The 21,460-nt window shown below is 35.1% G+C and overlaps 1 protein-coding gene across 3 annotated transcripts; it reads right to left on the bottom strand.

The window, feature by feature from the left end:
* Nucleotides 1-299: 299 nt before the first annotated feature.
* On the bottom strand, nt 300-20,509 carry SECA2 (Preprotein translocase SecA family protein). Of its 3 annotated transcripts, XM_022280852.2 has the most exons (31): nt 20,150-20,508; nt 19,919-20,053; nt 19,748-19,817; nt 19,559-19,623; nt 19,292-19,412; nt 18,556-18,647; nt 17,235-17,300; nt 16,965-17,029; nt 16,800-16,887; nt 15,571-15,636; nt 15,197-15,312; nt 13,575-13,665; nt 12,031-12,114; nt 11,826-11,918; nt 11,610-11,705; nt 11,430-11,515; nt 9,060-9,138; nt 8,853-8,966; nt 8,633-8,728; nt 8,494-8,557; nt 8,079-8,368; nt 5,563-5,618; nt 4,779-4,896; nt 4,611-4,691; nt 4,246-4,325; nt 2,367-2,421; nt 2,207-2,276; nt 1,939-2,128; nt 1,524-1,647; nt 1,115-1,189; nt 300-1,046 (listed from the first exon to the last, which is right to left on the bottom strand). In XM_022280852.2, the coding sequence occupies exons 1-31, from the start codon at nt 20,333-20,335 to the stop codon at nt 885-887; spliced, it is 3,174 nt and encodes a 1,057-aa protein (XP_022136544.1). In that variant the 5' UTR covers nt 20,336-20,508; the 3' UTR covers nt 300-884. The 3 variants fall into 3 exon arrangements, with proteins under 3 accessions (XP_022136544.1, XP_087974737.1, XP_022136545.1); XM_088118611.1 differs by lacking the exons at nt 19,919-20,053; nt 20,150-20,508 and having other exon boundaries at nt 19,292-19,396; nt 19,748-19,786; XM_022280853.2 differs by lacking the exons at nt 300-1,046; nt 1,115-1,189; nt 1,524-1,647 and having other exon boundaries at nt 1,940-2,142; nt 20,150-20,509.
* Between the last annotated feature and the right edge of the window lie 951 nt (nt 20,510-21,460).

Here is a 21,460-nt window from a genome sequence, read left to right as displayed (position 1 = left end):
TGATTTTTCGCTCACCCATCTCTATATTATCTACCTAATCTATTCTCTAGTACCATGTCGAGGTACCAAATCAGTTTTAATAATAAATTTATAGTCATATATTTAAATACAAATTGAATCAAAGTAACAAATAGGCTTAATTGATAAAATTAAAAAATTAAAAAATTAAAAAAAAAATGATTGAAACTAGGGGGGTTTTGGTGGTATAGGGGAAGGTTCCGTGGAATATGAACATAAAAAATAAGTTGGTCTGTAATTGTTTACTCAACCGGTTATATATTTCAATTTTCAACGCCAAATTAAACTTTTCAATAATGAAAATACATTATATGACAATACTTTTCAATAATTGAACATAAAAATACATTTTCAAAACATTACATGGCTATGGAAAAACATGACAAACCCAAAACCGTTACAGAGAAAAATAAAACCTTTAAACCTCTATATTCCTCATTACAAGTAAATTAACCACTAGAAACTCTTATATGTACATTCTACATGATTAAGAAGATGAGTTCCTTTTACTAGGCAGCAACTCTTTTACGGACCTCCATGCTATTCTGAGTCATCCAGTCACGCGCAATATAAATAACTTCACAAGTATACAACAAATCGATCGATGATGGTGAATCGAGTTGTGCCCCAGTGGTTGACAAACTCATCAGCGAAAACATCTTCAGGAAGTCAATGCTTCAAAACCTAGGATCACCAAAATGCAAGCTGGGCAATAACATCAACCTTCCTAATCAAAAAGAAATCTGCAGCAACCCAGCTTGGATTAGGGAGGGGGAAGAATGTTTGGTTTAGAAGCATAATGGTAGGCAGATCAGTAATCAGGAGGTAATTGCTAGGCTATATAGCATGAAAATCTTATTGGATAATCAAAAAAATATTTCTTGCGTTTCCATTGGGGATGACCAATAACGCAAGAGTGATTCCACAGTTAGTCTTCTCGTTGCACTGAGAACTGAGATGAAAAATCGACAACCATCGATCTTGTATTCCTCTAGAGGGTTCCTATGCCCAAAGCTTCTCACATTTACCTGTCAAACGTTCCCTGTTAGACTACAGTACCAAAAAGTTGAAGTTACAAAGAGAAAATAGACTATACCGCTGAACTGAGTCTATTCATGTTTATGAGATGATCTCTCCAGAAACAATCTAAAGTCTTCACAAGAACTGCTCTCTGTGTTCAAACAAAGATTCACAGGCATTACAAAATGAGAACTGTTATTCAATAGAGCATTCGGTCCCATACCATTTAATTAGATATCATGATGTGAAGAGACATCTTCACTTATTAATGCTTTCCTTTAGGCTCCTAATTCAAATTTCTTTTGTAATCCTCTACTTTTCTATTTACCACAACTTAAGCATTTGTACTCCCCCTAATTCATCTTCTTAATTAAAGTTTGTTTCTCACTAGATAATTAAATAAAATATATATATATATATATATATAACTCTTTAAATCAAACATTTGAGCTATCAGAAAGGGAAACTTGGAGAAAGGATCCTACCTCAATTTCCTTCACGTATAAATCATCATAACCAGATTCTTGAACAACATTTAAATACGAAGCAATTACAAAATCCCCAAGGTATTTGCGAAGTAGGTTAGCAATCATCCTGTACCTGCCATTTCTGCATTTGAGGTTCAACGTTAATTCAATTCTGAAGTAGGAAGGAGGGGGAAATAAAATTTAGAAAGAAAAACTAAGACCCGGTTTGATTACAATGTCACTTTTAATTTTCTGTTTTGAAAATGTTTACTAAAAAAATGTAGATAATGGAATTTAAAAGCAAAAGAAAAAAATACATAGGTGGAAGTAGTGTTTTTAAGCTTAATTTTTAAAAATAGAAAACCAAAAACGAAGTGGTTATCCAACGTGGCATAAGTGATTCTAAGAATCCTGTCATTTGTAGCATACTCACGGTGTCAAATCATCAGAGCAGATAGAAAGCCAGCGTTCCAGTGAAGAATTTTTCATGCGAATTCCTCTGAAGGCATTAGGAGGTTTTGGCATTTCAGGAAAGTCGAAGTTACCAGCATCTGTGGAGACCGTTTGATGTAATTTTGTGATGGCTTTTAATAACCTTTCCTCAGTGATTTCTGCGCCCATGTCTTCAGAAGAGCATCTATTTTGAACTCAATAACAATGAGAAAATAAGAATCAGATGGCGTTACTAAATTAAAATTTACCTTCCAATATCTTCCCTCCGATTGTCTTAAACTCGTGCACAAGTTTACCCAAACTCCAGCTTCGCGGATGCTGGCACGCAAATAAATTTATTTAGAAGAGGGAATTATTACAGAAAAAACATACAACTTTGACCAAAAGAAGAATAAAAATAACCATCACCTTCATTGGATCAACATGATTAAAGACGATCTCATCTACCACAGCTTGCATGTACCTATAAACAATTACCAATTATTGTCTATGCAAACACTGGCATTGGCAAAAACTAAGAAGAAACCAATTTATAACTACAAGGAAAAATATTGGAAGGTAACACGATCTTCATGTGTGTGTGTGCGTACCATAAGTTAAGTTATTCTAGGAAAAATACATGTTAGCTTCTCCAACTTTAAATTTATTATACATTTGCGTCCAAAAAAAAAAAAAGTCGTACATTAGACATTATCATGTAATCCGAAGAATTAGGTGTCCTTGAGAGTTTTCATTATAAGCAAATGCAATCTTAAATTTGTATGCATCCAACTTTCATTAAAATGACTACAATGACCCAGGTTGACATTACAAATTTCAAATCAAAAAAAAAAAAAGGCCGTAGCCAAACCTGCAAAAAGTGAAGTTGCTACTTGGTAAATTGATTATCCATGCCTACTATAAATAGAATACTAAAAAAAAAATGATTCTCTTGCTCTTAGCGGTTTCTCTCTTTTATGATGGAAGGACTTCCATGCTTGGTCCCCTAACCCTTCTAAGGACTATTCTTCTAGTTCCTTCTTTAAACTCTTATGTTCCCCTACTTCTCCCCCGCAGCCCAGGTGTTTACCGCGCTGTAAAAGTGAAAATCCCGAAGAAGATAAAAAATTTTGTGTGGCAGGTCTTACTTGGGAAGGTCCATGGATCATATTCAGAAGCATTCTTCTTACATGGGGCCGCTGCGTTCTTTGTAAGCGGGATTCCGAGGACCTTGACCATATTTTACGACAATGCCAGTTTCCCAGAACATTTGGGGCCAGTTCTTTGAGATATTTGAAATTTCTTGGGCTCGTCATAGAGAGTGGATGTCGATGGTGGATGAAGTGTTGTTGTATTCTCCCTTCTGCAAGAAAGGGAGTTTCCTTTGGCGGGTGTGGTTCTTTGGGATTTTGTGGGGTATTTGGGGGGAAAGAAACAATAGAATCTTCAGAGGATGGAAAGAGAGTGGGAGTTTGTGTGGGACCTTGTAAGGTTTGATGTCTCTTTATAGGGGTTTGTTTCAAATTTATTCTATAATTATCAGCTAGGTCATATTCTTTTGGATCGGAAGCTCTTTCTCTAGGCTGGCTTCCTTTTTCGGGGCTGTGTTTTTGTATGCCCTTGTAATTCTGTTTTGTTTTCATTCTTCTCAATGAATAGTTCGGTTTCTTATCCAAAAAAAAAAAAATATATATATATATATACTAAAAAATAAATGATAGTTCATTTGAGGGTAGCTAGGTTTCCCACCACGTCCTTTTATCAAGTTACTGTTGAGCTTCAATCACTTGGACTAAAATATATACTGCAAGAATTGCTCAAGTTCACCTAGTTGTTGATTAACTATAAAAAATGCAGTTTTTGCTGACACTGTAAGTTGAGAAAAAATGATCTTACTTCGTAGTTGCTATAGATAATATTGTATAACTTTTACATACTTCCAAACCTGTATTCTTTTTAGCAGACAAATTTAGTTGGAGAATGTACAAGCTATTAGTTACATGAACATGAACCCTTAGTTTTAAACAATTAAGTACTGCATATTAACAGATCAAAATCACATTTGAGTTTCCTCTTGTCTGCTATTTCTTTCTTACACTACTCGAGCTTAAGTTTTTTATATTATCAATAGTGTATGCCCAAATTCCCACCAGCATGCAAAGGATAAGAAATGTTGATTACAGCTCACAACTTTTAAAATAATTAACAAGAGCTAGAAAATGCATTCATTGGTTGAGTTCATTTTCTAAGTCAACATATTAGACGCAATGCCAACGGTATAGTCATTTGCGTTCAGAAGCACACTCACTGAAATATGTGTTGTGAACAACTCTCATTACCGCCAGTCAAAATTGACTGTCGAAGGTCATAGACATGCTTGCGCTGCACCTGGTCAACGAAAACAAAACATTTCAACAGTCACAAAGAGATTGTGATATAGTTTCTTGGCCAAGCCAACCACGTTTCCAAGTTCAAATCTTGTGTTTTTTTACTATAAGCATAGTGAAATCAACAAAAATATTCGGCTAATTGGTGATAATGACTTAAGGTATTACTGAATACTGTCACTTTGAAGCCCGTATTTCATTTCATATCCTCCAAGGAGTACATGGAGTAGTTAGTTATTTAATAAAAAAAAATCCCTAAAAAGTATCGGCACTATTCCAAACTTACCTCTAACACTTCATCAAATTCAACTAGGCTTTTTCGTATGCCAAAGAAGTATTTCTCTGCATTGATTTGTAGGGCCAAGAGCTAAACATCATAAGAATAGAGAGTATTAATAACAAAAAAATCCTTTATTTTAACGGAAAGGATGATTAAAAAGATCATAGCTGTCACCTGTTTCACAATTGCATCACCTTCAATTGGAATATCTTCATCATTAGTTATTTTAGAAATGAGTCTCACAGCCCATTCTGTATCAAAATTGAACTTTTGAAACATCTCATCCTGCAAGCTGTCAAAATTTATAGGACACAAATTAGCTAGAGCAAGCTCATTACCATTCAAAATAATATATGCATCCTTTTAAGTTTCAAATTTTTTAAGACGTAAATGTTTTATTATTTAGATAGATATCTGCAGCTTAAACAGCATGTTTTTTACCAAATTGTTATTTAAAAAAAGAAACATATCAGTGTATCGAAAAGCATACATATGTAGACTGACCTAAAGAAAGAATGAAAGAAAAGAAGAAAACGTATTCAATGAGACGAACTGAAGAAATATTTCAGCATACCAAGCTCCCAGAAAAGTGCATCAGATTTCTACTTCACACATTCAACCAAGAATTAAAATATTGTTGAGTATATGTTATGGATATTGAATAATTAAGCCTCCAAAAGCTAGTATTGTTCAAGGAACAATCAAAGACTAAACGTGTTCTACAAATCAATCAATATACCTCAGACCAGCACTGCTAGATTTGTACAATTAAGAACAAATTTCTTACATTATCATAAAAGGACGAAGAAAATAGAAAAAAAAATTGATTCAAACCAGGGATCCTGGAGTTTCAGTCTCAAGCTGAATGCTATTGTGCCACTAGATATCATCTATTTATTTGTACCACGGGGTCTTGGTATGTGCACAGGCTTTTTTGTGTCATGGGATAGTATTCTACCTGACCATAAACCGGGTTGATCCAGGGTCTCCTTGTCTTCCTGCTCTCCCACGAAGCTATAAGAAATGATGACCATTTAGATTTAAGATCCAAATCCAAAATGAAATCTCTTTACCCACAGGAAAGTAGACAAAAAAAGGAACTAAGAATTCAAAGATTAAGACAATGATGAAATAGTTACCAAAAAACTAAAGGGAAATGCCAATGTTTATTTTGTATACTACGCCAGAACTTTTTGACAACCTATGTCGAGCTCCACATTTATTAATTAATAGACAAAACAAGAAACAGTAAAAATGTCCTGAGAAGAACAAAAAAACAGTAGCATATATATCGTGATATATACTATACCACTAAGTTTAAGATGTAATTTATGAAGGGCACAGAGATATGCTGAGGAATGACATTTATGGTGGCACCACCAAACCAATCAAGCCTAAAACGCATAGACACTCTAGCTTGATTAATTAGTCTGTAATCGATGCATACTGGCCACTATAATCATTTGGAACCTTCTTGAACACATATGAACCTAATTTTGATAGTTTTCTTTTTTTTTTCCTTTAATTGACATAATTGATGGACATAAAATTATATAAAGAAAATTAAAAGATTTTGATAATGAAAAATGCCATGAAGATATTTGATTGTAAATATCATTTTTATAAAGTGTTGAATAATTCAGAAACATGTTAAATTTGCTTTAAATCCTTTGCTATGGCATCACCAAAAAGAAAAAAAAACGAGAAACTTACTTTTTATCAACAATAGGGAAAGTACTGAGGGAGGAGGGAAAAACAGAAATCCACTCACACTAGAAAAGAAAATGAGATTAAAAATCCTCATATTAATATTAATTTTCTAAATATTTTCTTTCTTGGCGACAATTTCTCAAATTTTTCGTAATTATTAGCTAGGTGTCTTTTGGATTAAATTTTGTTCTACATAGTTGGGGGCTGACTTCTTTTTGTGAGGCTGATTTTTTGTATGAGGTTGTATTTTATTTCATGATGCCCAATGGAAGAATAGTTTTCCATATATACATATATATTAATTTTCTAAAGAAATGGTGTAAATTTAGGGTGTAATTGCCAAGGACATCAAAAAGCTGCATTAAATTTCAAAATTCCTAAATTTCTTTTTCTTTATTGATGATATGAAAAATATACAAAAGGCCGCAAGGGCATTTACAAAAACACCTTCCAATTGTAGATAAGGTCGTTCAGGGTGTAGCTATGGAGGGTGTAGCTATGGAAAGATGGATAGTAACTTTTACACCAATCCAGAGTTAAAACAGTAACTCTGTCAAAAAAGAAATCAAAAGGAAGAGATTTATCATTAAAGACTCGGTTGTTTCTCTCTAGCCATAAGCTCCAGAGGAAGGCTTTGATGAAAAGAGTCCATAGTGTTGCTCTGTTTTGTTTGAAAGGATGACCCACCAAGAGACAATCAAGGAAGATGAGTGGGTTGTTGTGCGGTGCTGTCTCCCATCCAAAAGTAGTGATAGAGGCAAAGCTGCAGCTGATGAAGAGGTGTCCCGGGGATTCCCATGCCTTGTAACAAAGATGACAGCAGCCGGGAGAGAGGGAGAAATGAGGGAGCTTTCTCTGAATCCGATCATAAGTATTCAATGCCCTATGGCTTAGCTCCCAGCAAAAGAATTTGATCTTTTTGGGACATTTGCCTTTCCGAAGGTTGGAGAAAAGGGAAGATTTGGTATGGTTTCCATTCATGGTCAAGTGCTTAAATACAGAGCTGGTAGTGAAGGATTTACTCTGTTCCAAGGGCCAAATCTATAAGTCTTCACGAGGGGGAGGGGTGAAAGCATCGAGTAACTGTGATAGGCCCATCCATTCATCAAATTCCTCATCTTTAAGAGGCCTGCGGAAACTGTAATCCTAAGAGGAAGAATTCTTAGACCAAAGTTCAGCAATTTTGGCATTGATAGGCCCTCAATTTCTTTTTCTTTTTTCTTATTTTGATCAGATAACCTGCTTTCCCTTTCCTTTTGAAGAATGCACCTTGAACCATTTGAATTATGGAAGAGGAAACCTCTCAAGGAAATACCAGCTTAGAACGAATGTACCCAGAATTGAACTTCAAACCTTTTTAAAAAGTCAAAATGTATGAAGAGATGGTAAGAGTTACCGCGGCTTTTGTAGCTTTTTTAGGGAATTTCTTCCAAATTCTGTTAAGTCAACGGTATTCAATTTGTTTACATATAGGCCATGCCATTGCGTGCATATTAGTTGTTCTAAGATCAGACAAACGAGGTCTAATAAAATTAAACAGAGTTAAAATGTAAAAACACCTACATTTATGCTTGGCATGAAACTAACAATTCAAGGTGATTATAATATTGAAATCAAATAAAATCCTCGTGAAAGAAGAAAAATAGCCATAACCTAATCACATGAACCAAATCATATTGTTGGTCACAGAATCTCACTTCTTATTTTGCACCAAAATCGTCATGGTCATAAAAAAAATATTTCAGAGAGGTAAGGAAAGCCAACCTGGTTATCAATTCTCCGGGACTCATGTAAAGATGTTCCTATAACGTGAAGGCCTCCAAGTCTTTTTACTTCAGCCCCTTCTTTCAAACAGTGCACTTCACAATCCTCTAGAACTGACAAATAAGCAAGAGCTATAGTGGGGCCAAGAGGGTACGTCTCGATCTGTTCATCAGCCAGCCTCTCTAACTCTTTAATATTCATAGACTGGCTCATTTCCACTGACTCTGAGATCATGGATTTTGCCTCTTTATATGTCCAGCTTTTACCTTCATTTTTGCATGTATATTTAGCTGGGAAATTCATAAGTCAAAGCATCAGAGTTAGTATGTTTGCATCACTGGTAAGTTGGAATAAATGTAAAATTACATTCATTTAAAATCATTTTTGAGACTAGGTATTTTAAGAGATCGCAGACCCATTAAAGCTGTCTTGGCTAGCCAAGCTAATGACGATGGTCCAACATTTATCTTGGACAACACCTATAAGAAAAGGATAAAATAGATATGAAATTCATGAAGCAGCTATACAAAAATCACATAACCATAGTTAATTACCTTCCTTGAAACTTCTTCACCATCAATTTCATAATCAAGAGATTCTTTTGTCAGAAATGAAAGCAGGCTATCTTCCATAATTTCTTTCGCAAGCATCTTCAAGTATTAGACAGGATTTTTTTTAAAATAAGTAAACAAAAATAAAATAAAAGAGCTACTTGTCTCCGTATAAAGGGAGATAGTTTCCCAAACTGACTAAAAAACTGATTAACTCGTGTACTTTTGGATTTCCTCCTAGAATTATGTCAGTGCCTCTGCCAGCCATATTTGTTGAAATGGTGATGGCATATTTCCTTCCAGCTTGTGCGACAGTTTCAGCTTCCCTAGCTGCATACTGGGTAAAATAGAAGAAACAGGAAGGCAAAAAGGTTTTAGTATAGAAGTTAGACACATCAATCAATAAGGTTTTCATTAGTTAGATATTAACCTTGGGTCGTGCATTCAAGACATTGTGGGGAATTTTTCGTTCCTTCAGCAAGTCAGATAAATATTCAGAATTTTCAACACTGCATCAAGCAATGAGAGAACATTGTGGTAGATATACTCATAACACTCCAGAAGTGAAATAGGAACTCTCTACTGAAAACGTGAGGATAGTAAAACTTTAAAAAAATTTCTCAGAAAATAAAATTTTCAACTTACTGATTATCTAACTGTTAGGACTGTAAAAGCACAAATAATTCATTGGCCTCATTATTTATTTCACTTAAATTATCTTCAAGGCAGTCCATTGCAAACAATCGCCACTAAATAACAGAACATTTATATAATTGGGGGAATTTCTTTGTATCAAATAAGGTTGTTGGTAACCGTATAGGATTTTGGGCTTAATTCTTGAATTGGAAATATTATCAACTCCTAATGGGAGTATTGTACTTTGTACTTTGTAACTTTCCACCATTTAAATAAAAAAATCTACAAAGACACCACAAACCAAATTAATAGAAACATTCAACCAATTAGCCAACACCTTTCCAATTACTTGTAGACAGCATGAACCATATTAATGCGCCTGAAATCAATAACTTTGAAAGTCTCCACCATTAAATCACCACTGAACCTAAAATTTAATATTTTATCAATATTTAACACTTCTCTCACTTGTGAGGTTAAAAATTTGCGAACCTGTTATCATATTTGATAACATTAATTGTTGAGGAATTGACTTTGGCTCATAGGTTATGTTAAATTTAATCTTTTATCAATTCTTTAATACCACCTTTTAGAGATCGAACATGTCAAAAACTAGGAAGATGACCAATCCTTTCTAGAATCCTTTGTCCCCTTCATTTTTTTCTGCAATACTCCATTTACTTGTACTATTTTCAATTTCTAAATGAATCTAACAGCCATTAGCCATTATATGGCAAAGAGTGGAATTTTCATCTCCTAGCTTAAACCAATCAGACTTGCATTTTTGCCTCTATCTGACCTCTTCCTTGGCTAGAACATAAAACAATTTCAATTTTAATACTCAAACTAAACTCTTCCTCAACAAGGCCACCGTTTTCCATTTTTAAATCCAGGTTCATGATAGAGAGAGCAATCTTGCTCTTCTAATTGAGGTATCCCCAAAGCATAGCAATTCCACTTTTGAAGATTTCTTTCAGCAGCTCAGCATTTTATTCAAAGAGAATATTGCCCAACTTTTCACCTCGAAGGAATTCAACCAATCTTTGATCAAGTCCTCAAAACCTGGATGAGGGAGACAAAATGTCTTAGGGCAGGGTAAAAGATCCTGTTACAAGCAGAATAGGGAAATAGTAAGAGATTCACAATATTCCTTCCCGTTCTAGAGAATCTGGAATGAATGAACCTATTACTTCAGTCATTTGAAAGAACAAGTCCGCCAATTAGAGAAACACAAGTTGTTCTCTCATGTTGGTCCAAGGACCCACTGGAAAGAGGAATATCAAGAGAGGTCTTGGATGGTTGGTTGAACTTCCTCGTGCTTTTGGTTACAAAATGAAATGAGATTTTCTCGCACCCACCGATGCACCAACACTCGAGAGATCCAACAAACTGAAAGTGTCCCCCAAGTCAATAGTCAACGAGATGGAAAAAGTCCCACTCAAAACATCAACAGCTAAGATGAACCTCTCATTCCACAAAGCTAAGGTTCACCCTGCAATATCAACCGAAAGAATAACAAGCCATTCAATGTTCCTAGAACTCCATAAATTTAACCGAACTCTTATTCACCTTCTAAGGCCTGGATTCTTAAAGGAAATCTATCTCTGGATCAAAAAAACACTATGGTGTCTTCTTTCTTTCTAGCCCCAAAGCCCCTGACGTTCCACTTTGGGAATCTTAATTGGTCTGCACTAAGCCTCCCTTCCACAGTGTGAGGGCAACCATTTTTCTCATAATTCACAGAGGAGATAAGTCTCTTTAATTCTCTACTCCATGTCACTTCTTTCTGGGAATATAAGATCTTCCTTGCTTTTTTCTAGGAATGGACCTGACGACAGACCAAATTTATAAACCTGATCGCTATGGCCTTTCATTTTCTATCAAGAAAAATAAGGGCTAGACACTTGGGTTCCCTCCCCAGGTCCTCCTTGAAATACAACATCTGGCACCTCTGTGGTCTCTATTTATTATTGATCTTAAAAGGCCAAAGATCATGAACAGTAGGCATTAGTAGCTCTGTATATTACCAAGGAGCAACAAATGAAAATGAAAATTCTATTGCAAAGACGAGAGGACTTTTGCTTGAAAAACATACATTTGTGATCCAATTAGGGCCAATATTTACATGCACATTGGCCATAATAAAAAGACAGTAAAAATATACCTGGTGGTACCAACTAAAACAGGACGACCTTGTCTGAACATGTACTCAACTTCTTGGTGAACATATTCCCATTTTCCTCTAGCAGTCTAGCAAAAAGAAAGATCATAGAAGGTCAAGTTGAAATTTTGAACTATATGGGAAGGTGGAATACAGATTAACTAAAAAGTACTAAAGCCCTACTGCAAAAGCTTGGATAGGTAAATCTTTACGTATGTTTGGCAAGTTTGTGGGCACTTCAATTACAGGCGTCTGAAACATTTTCAGAAACTCTTTTTCCTGAAATGATATATATAAGAATATTGCATGATATATCAAATAACAAATAAATGTTTATTGCCAAAATGACTAAATAAAAACATATGACATCAAATTATATGCATCTACATCAGTGCCCACCTCAGTTTTCGCAGTTCCAGTCATCCCTGACAACTTTGGATAGAGCTTAAATAATGATTGATATGTGATTTGTGCCACTATAACTGAATCAGCCTGAAAAGTACACAAAATTAGACTAAACCAACACTAAATCGTTTTTTTTCATTTTTTTATAAGATATATTGTTCTTTCCTTTCTAAGAATACTTATCAAAATGATAATATACCTGAATCTTCAGACCTTCTTTGGCCTCTACTGCCTGATGTATTCCCTCAGACCACCTTCTTTTTTCTTCCACTCTGCCCGTCAGCTGCAGAAATGTCACACTGTTAAATATGGTCATCTATATGTTCGCGCTTGAAAGTTCCAAAAGAATGCAGTCAATACCAGGGTGATACAAGAAATACATAACAATTCAGATCGTAAAAATTATAGGATAACAAGTTTTTTTAAGAAAATAATATCACGAGCTTATTCTAACAGGTTGATGAAAAGGGAAAAAATTACACCGTAAATAGATGTGTATTTTCGGGGGAGATAACAATGTTAGACATCAAGAAAACATTTCTATCTATTTCGTGCATAATTCTTCAATTTAATTGCTTTACTATTACCTAAGAAAGTCAAACATAATTAAAACCAATGAATACCTTGACCTTCCCCTACGGCCCCTTAGGAGGGGACAATGCTTATTATCTCCCCTAGTCTGTAACTCTTGCTACCCCCCCACAAAAGACTTAAAAGACTGATCTAATTCTTTTTCTCATTACTACAACACACCAACCAAAGCAAAAAGCAAATCTCCTCAATGCCTAAAAGCTCTTTAGAACTTCCGATTCAATAACCTTGGATAGCCTACTTGTTTACATTGTCCCTTCTTTCAATGTGTATAATTCGAGCAAGCCGATAGCTAGCAACATCGAGAAAAATTAAAAAGTTACATCAAGGGTCGAAATAAATACCCAAGCCAATAAAACCCTTAAAAATTCCCACAATTCATTCACCCACCCTAGAAGATGAAGACCACATGTGGTCCTTCTGCATCCTAATTTAGAGGAGAAGAAGTAGATTTTTTAGTTGTTGGATTGGTGCAGTTGAGCAAACTTTTATGTGGGCACTTCCTCCTCCAGAAAAAAGCTAAAAGATTTGATGGCATGTAGTGATAGGGCCTTATTACAGTATCTCAAAAGTTGTTTCTTATCGAAGAAAAAAGGTCACCAGACTATCGAGCTAAAGAGCAGCATTTTGCGACTAAAATAAAAGGTGAATTAATAGTTTGAACGAGCCTTGGACGGTAAAGCAGTTGGACCAGTGAAGAAGTACTGGTTGTGGCTCCCAACATCTGGGAAACTTTTATTGACGATGTGCTACTTGGTTTTTTTTTCCAGCCATGTCATCCCTAAGCTCTCAAATGTTCACTAAATTTTAAAACTAGAGATTACTGGCAATACAGTGTCCAATAAGATCTTGCAGACGTAGTCTTATGGGATTTTAAAGTCATGACCATAGATTTCAACAAAGGGCCTACACCACTTGTGGGTAAACCAAGGAAATACCTTTAGACATGATATTTACGTATTTTTCTTATATAAAACATAAATGTTGATCTGCATCAGGGAAAGCCACCACGTAACTTGGGAATGAGTTTAATGTACTTCACAGCTATTTAACACAAGACAAACATAGAATATGAATCCAACATAACGATGAACAATAATGGTGGTAGTAGAATAGCAAGGAAGCAAAATTTATAATAATACATAATTTTACCTCATTTATTATGAGAGCTTTGCCGTTCCTAACTATATACTGGACATCCCGTCGATAGAACTCTTTAGCTTTGAGTGCATTCATCACAAATCTGTGTGTGCCAAATTTTAATGGCGCTTAATGGCTGGAAGCTTTACTTAAAAAATAAATAAATAAGAAATTTCTTCTATTAAGAATTACGAGAATATAAGTTTGTGCTATACAGCAAAGACAAAAGAAAGAAAGGAAAAAAAAAAGAGAAAGAAAAAAGGAAAGGAATACAAGAGAGACCCCAAACAATCAAGAAAAGGGGGACAGATGGGAGCCTGTCTCGTTCATGAAGCTCCTTGGTCACTTATGTTCTTGGTTTTCTGACTTTTATTGTTCTTATTTTGATTGTATTGCTACTTGTTGAACCTCTATTTTGTTTGTACTTTTCTCCTTTCCTCTCACTCCTTCGGAAGCTTTTATTCTTGAACTTTTTCTCATTTTCATATACTAGAAAACTTGGTTTTTGTTTAAAAAAAAACAAAACAAAAAAAAACAAACGCAGGTGGGTGCCTGCAAAGGCTTATGCTTCATTTTGGTGTTTTTCTCTTAAACATGGAAAACAAACTTTCCAACTATAATCGAAAAGTTACATACTAAAAGCTACCTTTGGGAGTGAAGACTATATACCCCCAAATTGAAAGCAAAAAATACTCATAATTGAAAATTTATTTTTCTTTTGTCTTTTTTTTGGAAAGGAACCAAGCTTTTTGAGAAGAATACACAAGGGGCAAACAAAAAACAGCCTAAGCAAAAGGAGCAAAAAAGGGCTCCAATCTAACCAAATGAGACCCAACGGATACTTGCAAGAATCCTTAACAACTTTGGAGAGATTTAACTGAAAAATAATTACATAAAGGCTCCCCGACAAGAATTGATCTCACTAATCAAAAATTTACTAAAAACTTTAGAGAGAGAACTCCAAGAGGCTACATGAAGCTTTATCATCTCAAATTGGCCACCCCATTCATCAACGTATTCACACACTCCTAGCTTAGCTCACAAAAGAAGAATTTAACATTTATTAGATAAGTGTCTTTGATATTTGTCCTTCTAACTGTTGCTTAACTAGTCAAAACAAAAAAATAAAATAATAAAGTTAACGGAACACAAAATTCACTTAAGGATGGTAAATATTGAAAACTTCAAATGTTTTACTTTTACAAAGAAAAAAAAAGGAAAGATTCAGATTTCAGAATCCATAGGAAAATCAACCAACAATGAGAATATTATTTATAACTCAAAAATAAAAGTACACAAAAATTAAAATCATTTGACAAATTTTTAAAAACATTAAAAGTTAATAAAATGAAATAAATTATAAAAAAATTATATATAGCTTTTATCAAAAGCAATGTACAAAAAGACAACCCCAAAAAGATCCAAAATTAAAATAGATATTCAGCACTGTTGGTGTAGGTACTCCAAATTCTCTAATCAGCCTCTAGATCCACGGTTCATGAGTTGCTAAACATTAATCGTTTAAAAAAGAGCCAAAATTAAAAAAAAAAAAAAAAAAGGTGTTCTCATGGTTAAGTATCAATGCCAGAAGATAGTTACCAAATATAATCCAAACCAAAAGATTGCACAATTACCTGGCCCATGGATCATTTTCATCCCATAAATCATTGGTTTCAAGAGCAATCTCTGCCATCGCAATTCCTTCTTCAGTCAACTCAACCGAATTGTCTTTCAGTTCCACGTTATAATGCTGATACCAAAAAATACAATTCACAAAGTAGTAACAACACTTGTGTCTGTCTTTTCAGAGATATCATCCCACTAAAAAGAATATTCTTGTTCCCCATCACCCCAATAAAAAAAAATTAAAAAGAAAAAAAAAGTTTTTCTTTATTTTTTTATTATTATATATGTCTGTGTACTCCTTGTTAGTAACTATTTAAAAAAGCCAAAAAATACTCAAAATCTTAGAGTTCAAGAGGAGAAGTAAATTAAGTGATCAACTCACAATTCCCTTCACAAGCAGCTCCGCTACCTTAGCTGCAACTGGATATCGTCCAGCATCTTTGCTAGCCTAAGAAAGAAAATAACAAAGACAATATTATTTTTTATAGGAAACAGCTGCTTTCATTAAAGTAAAAAAAAAAACGGCGAAAATGATAGATTCAGAATTCACCCATTCCAATCAAAGAGAAAAATGAAACATTCGCCCATGCCAACCAAAGAGAAGAATGAAACAAAAAATAATAATAAAAACTCTTCAATTGGACAAAATGACAGAGAATGATTACAAAATCCATTGAGAGAAAACACCAATTAGAAGAGTTGAAAAGAATAGGATCCCAAGAGCCCACCGAATTTTTCTCTAAGTCTTGGAAAAATCTTCAGTTTCTCTATATTCAAACGTCCCAAAGAGTTAGTAAAATTACAGTTTAACCAAAGGCCAAAGTTTTTGCCATCTGTTTTGAATGTATGCTCAATGAGAGAGAGAAAGAGAAAATCCTTCTTAGTTAAAGCAAGTTCCAATTAAAGAAACAGAGGGTTTGTCCCCAAATGAGCCATACAAAATAAGAATAAATGACTAGCATCAATGCAGACTTGCACCAAACACACAAGCTAGAGACAAAACCAGGTGAGGTTTTCTCTCCGGTGTCTTTGGGCAGTACTAAAACCCATTTAGAATACAGAAGAATTTTCCTAACATGTATCTAGTGGCTTTGTCCTTTTCTCTGAAAAGGTAACCATGACTATGAGGACAATTTCTTGTTCTTCCTTCTTTATATCTCTCTATGAGGAAATGATATTCCGATTTCATCTTAAAAAAATAAATAGAGAGAGAGAGAGAGACAAGAAAAAGAAGAAAAGAGAATCAATCCCACCACAAAATTTCCACAACAAGATACGTTCTACTTATTCTTTTTCACATTGCGTATACTGCCTCTTCTTAGTGTTTAAACTACAGAAATTTTTTTTTTGTAATTACAGTGCCTCTCGATACTTTGTTGCAATTGGAAAGCTGTCGTTCATTATTTCTTTTGTCAGGCCAGGGCTCTCTCTCCCCGGGCCTTTAGGCTGTTTCTTTTCTATTTCATCTCTTAATGAGAAGTTTCTGTTTCCTATAAAAAAAAAAACAATATAACTGCACTACTTATTGACAAGATTTCTATATGCACCATTAAGTTGCTGAACTTCCAAAAAAATAACAAAATGACACACAGAGGGTAAAAATAGATTTACCTCACCGCTTATTAATAAAGGATTTCTTCCTTCATCAATTAGAACTGAGTCAACTTCATCAACTATAGCAAAATGGAATGGCTTTGGCCTGTCCATTTACATAATAACTTCACTGGCAGTTCAACAAAGCAATAGTAGCTAATTTCAAGTTGCGTCATAACATACCATCTCATCACAAGTTGTCCATTATTTCCAGCTAGATTGTCTCGTAGATAATCGAAACCAAGTTCCTGAAAATGCCCAAGATTTATGCTATTTCAGAAACAAGAAAGGAATGGATAAAGGATGTCAGTTCATCCACTAATCATAATCTTTTAGATTAATACAAGAGTAAGAACATTTCCAAGAACCATCACTTTGAGCCTCAGAATTATCTTGAAGCAATGGTTGATAGTGCAGTAGATGCAACAAACAACTAATTAAGATAAGACTTACCGAGTTATTCGTGTAAGTGATATCACAGCTATAGTTGCCTCTCCTCTCTTCGCCCGTCATCCCCCTCTGCTCATTCAATTAAGAATACAAAATGAAGAGAAAACTTGAAAAAATAAGTAATAATAATAGAAAAAGCTATAGGTTGAGAAGGAAGAGTTTTCTCTCTCTCGCTGATGACTATGTATAGCAGGCTCCTTGATGAGTCCCTATTTTAAGCCCCAACAAGTATGAGGAAGTTGAGAGCTCGGAAGTTTAGGATAGAGAAAAAAATGGTTTTATTTAGTTTTGACCAGGAGAATAAAGGAAAGTATGCCTCCTACAAAACCAACAGCTTCAACATCAAAGAGATGTCTATGGAACAGAAGATAATTCTGGATAGTTGATGCCTGCCTTGGCGAACCTACTTCATACCCCCTTTTTGGATGAAAAACTGAGCTTTCATTGTGACAGATGAAAGAATTACAAGAGGACATAGAAAAAAACAATCTAACAAAAGGAGCCAAACTAAAAGAATGTGCTCCAATCAAGCAAGATCTGACTCAAGGAGTAATTACAAAAAGCTTTGGACAAAGAAGTTGAAAGAGAGACGTGATACCTAACATGATCCATACCTCCTCCCAAGAATCCTCAACCCCTCTAAAAGTCCTGTTATTCCTCTCAATCCACAGCCCCCAAATATAGCTAATAAGCTCGTTCACCACAAAAATGGCCCTATTCTAAAACGGGAATAAAGAAGAGCCTCCTACATCATGTCAGAACACCCTCTAGGGCGAGCGAAACAAACTCCAAAAGTCTGAAGAAAGTAATCCTGAAACAAGGAGGCAAAGTGGAGGGCATTTTTATAGCTCTTCTCCTTATGGGTCCTTTCCATTTTTGAATATTTCATATTATCAATGAAATATGTGTTTCTCATAAAAAAAAAAAATTAAAAGGGGCAAAGTAGCAGCTCAAAGGTCTTTTGTTGCTCCTCTACAAAGAAAATAGCACTGCGGCCTCATCAGAAAGGACGAGTGCCTCAACATTTTATCCAAAGCAGGTCTTGGAGGACCTGCTTCATACCCTTGCCAGGTAGGTGGCTTGAGAAAGGAGAAGAGAAAATGGAGAAAATTCAATAAGTGATACAATACAAAATTACACAATTTAACCATACTACTCTAAAAACCAATCAAGAATGGGAATGGAATTAAACGTAATATAATTGCATGGTAGATGTATTTGAAATATTAAATCAGTAGTTTAGATTCTGACTTTTTATATTATTACAAAATATCTTGTAAAGGCCACCACAGAAAGTAAATACAACAAGCAAACTAATAATCACCTGTATCAAACCCACTGATAAACCTAAAAAGCGATGAACATGACCCATCCATTCAGCATCACGTTGAGCCAGATAGTCGTTCACAGTTACAACTAGAAAAGTGAAGTATTATTAGAGTTTGAACCAAAAAAACACGCACATGTCAACAAAGACCCCATACACTTCCTTTCTAATTCAAAGGGGCAATCACTTTGTAAATTGTAACAAAACCAACTCTATGAGCCACACGGGCTAGGAATTAACAAAAGGCAATTCACTTGGTACTGGTACCTTTAACATAGGGGTAGCACACTTTTTGCTCTAGATGTCTAGTAACACAAATTGAAATGCTTCAAGCTTTATAGAATCAAACCTAAGTTACTCGTGCAATTCATCCAATATGTTCTTAATAGTGTTCTCCTACTATCTTTACTCTTTTTTTCCCCATCATCTACAATAAAGGCCACCAATGATCATGTAAATCGACAGGCTTCGGGAAGTTGGTAAATGTATTAATCATGTTCATCACTATTAGTTTCGTCTCAACAAACTTGGTTTGTTCCAAAACGATAGTATAGTACGAAAACAATCTTATGATTTTAGATGTGTGCAATCACTGCCCTTCTTTTTCTTCTCTCTCTCTTGTTTCCTAGATAATATTTGTTCACAAATCAAGTCCAATTGCTACAGCTCGACTTCAATTAATTTGCTAGAGGCCATGATCATACCACGCGCAAAAGTAAATTCGAAGTCATACCATGTACACCTTCACCCGTCAGGGCATTCAGATATGCTGCCAACGTAGAAACTAACGTTTTCCCTTCACCAGTTTTCATTTCTGCTATGGAACCATCATGAAGCACTGCTCCACCAATAATCTATAGTAAATATAAGCAAAGCCACACTGATCACCATGATAACCACCAGCACCTCAAGACCAAATATATGTACATACATATACACAACGAAATAAATAAATAAATTGCATGAACAACTAAAGACCGTGAGAGTGGGAAACAGATACCTGTACATCAAAATGGCGCATCCCAAGCTTCCGTTTTGCGGCTTCGCGAACCACCGCAAAAGCCTCTGTAAGGATTAAAAGTATAAAAATAAATAATTAAATGGAATATAACAAGAAAATGAAATTAGATTATATTATAAGCTTAGAAATTCAGAAAGATAGATAATAATAATGATAAAATGCCCCAACCAGCTTGAATGTCTGCCAACGTCTCCCCCAGTCCAAGCCTTCTCCGGAACTCCGATGTCTTTGCAGTGAGCTGAATATTCATAAAGCCGTTTATTTTCATATTTTGGGCTTTGGAGTCAAATGGACATCAAAAACAACTACAGCCAAGAGCTGACAAGTTAATCAGTGAACCTGCTCATCAGTGAGGCTCTGTATCTGCAGCTCAAAATCATTAACGGATTTCACAAGACGATAGTAATCACGAACAACCCAATAATTCATGCTCGTAAAATCGCTCCAAGTCTTTCGAACAGACCCCAATGTTTCCTGTACCAAAAGTGAGAATATAAACAGAGAAAATTGAAATATATGAAATGCCGACAGGAGACGACGGCGAAACAACGAAGTATAAAGAATACAAACTTTCAAGGACGCGGCAACGGGAGTGGCAGTGACCGGTGATGAGGAATTGAGTATTAAACGATGTCGCCGGAGACGATAGGGCAAAAACGACGAAGTTTGGAAAGAAGTGGGACTGGCAAAGCGAATGGTGGGCCGCAAAGACGGTGGCAGAGAGGGGGACTTCGGAAAAACATGAACGGAAGCCATGCAGGTTTATCCAGGGTTTTTGCCTGCTCGCCCCTGCGACAACAAACTAAAACAAACCTAACGACGATGGGATTGCTCCGGCCGCCGGCGGTAAGGTCGACGGGAACCGTGAGTCTCAACAGAGGAGTCGCTCTTCGCCACCGGTGTGGCAGTGAAATGCTGATGGGTCAGTGGATGAGTTTGTGGCTTTGTGCTGTGACGCCTGATTTTGGGCTTCAGGCCCTAAAAGCCCAACAAACTTTTTTTTATTTTTAACAGCATGGCCAATTTAAAATAGCTTTTTTTTTTCTTTTCTTTTTTTTCTTTTGAGAAGGAAAGAGCTGTTTTTAAAGTATGACCACTTATTAAAATTATGGGAAAAATATTTTAACCTCCTGTCAGAATCAACCTCATATCTAGTGTAGGTTCTTAGTATATATATTGTATTTGCTAGAAATTATAGTAAGTTAAACAAATTAAAGTGCATTCCTAAAAATTAATGTATTGTAATTGTTAAACGTTATATATATTTAGTGGAGAAATAATTAAAAAAAGAATAGATAGGTTTTGCAACTAATTAATAGTTGATCGTTCGTAAATTTAGTCTTCGTTATAATATTCAACACGAGTGATGAGTAAAGTTGAAACAGACATTATCAATATTCAGTTAACTTCACAAAAGATTCAACTTCTAACATGAAAATAATAATAAAAAAAGAGAGAGAGAGACAGAAGAATCTCATTAGGTCGCTCTGGCAAAGTAACGCTTCAATCTCAAACAAAGAACCTTGTTAATATATACATTAAACAAATTATTAGAACATGCATGGATTTTTCTAAATTAAGAGAGCAACAACTAATGGGATAAAAGCATGTAATTCTTCGAGACATCCCACTATAGCAAAGTATACTAATGATTTTAGATTTATTAAAATCATTCTTACGTAACATCAAACGTGTTGGTTTTTGTCTAACCAAAATGAAGTTGTTTAAAAAATGCAATCGGTAAAATGAGCAATTGAATAATACAATCAAAATATCAATACTTTTGAAATTGGTGTATAATCATTGAATAATCCTTGATGGTAGGGGTGCACGAGTATAACCAAAAACCAAGCTCACCAATCGAAACCGACCGATCAAAGG

This window comes from Momordica charantia (genome assembly GCF_013281855.1).
Source record: "Momordica charantia cultivar OHB3-1 chromosome 10 unlocalized genomic scaffold, Mcharantia_2.0 BLBB01000010.1, whole genome shotgun sequence".
Lineage (NCBI taxonomy): Eukaryota > Viridiplantae > Streptophyta > Magnoliopsida > Cucurbitales > Cucurbitaceae > Momordica > Momordica charantia.
The sequence above is the reverse complement of the archived record's forward strand: the minus strand, read 5'-3'. Positions and strand labels throughout refer to the sequence as shown.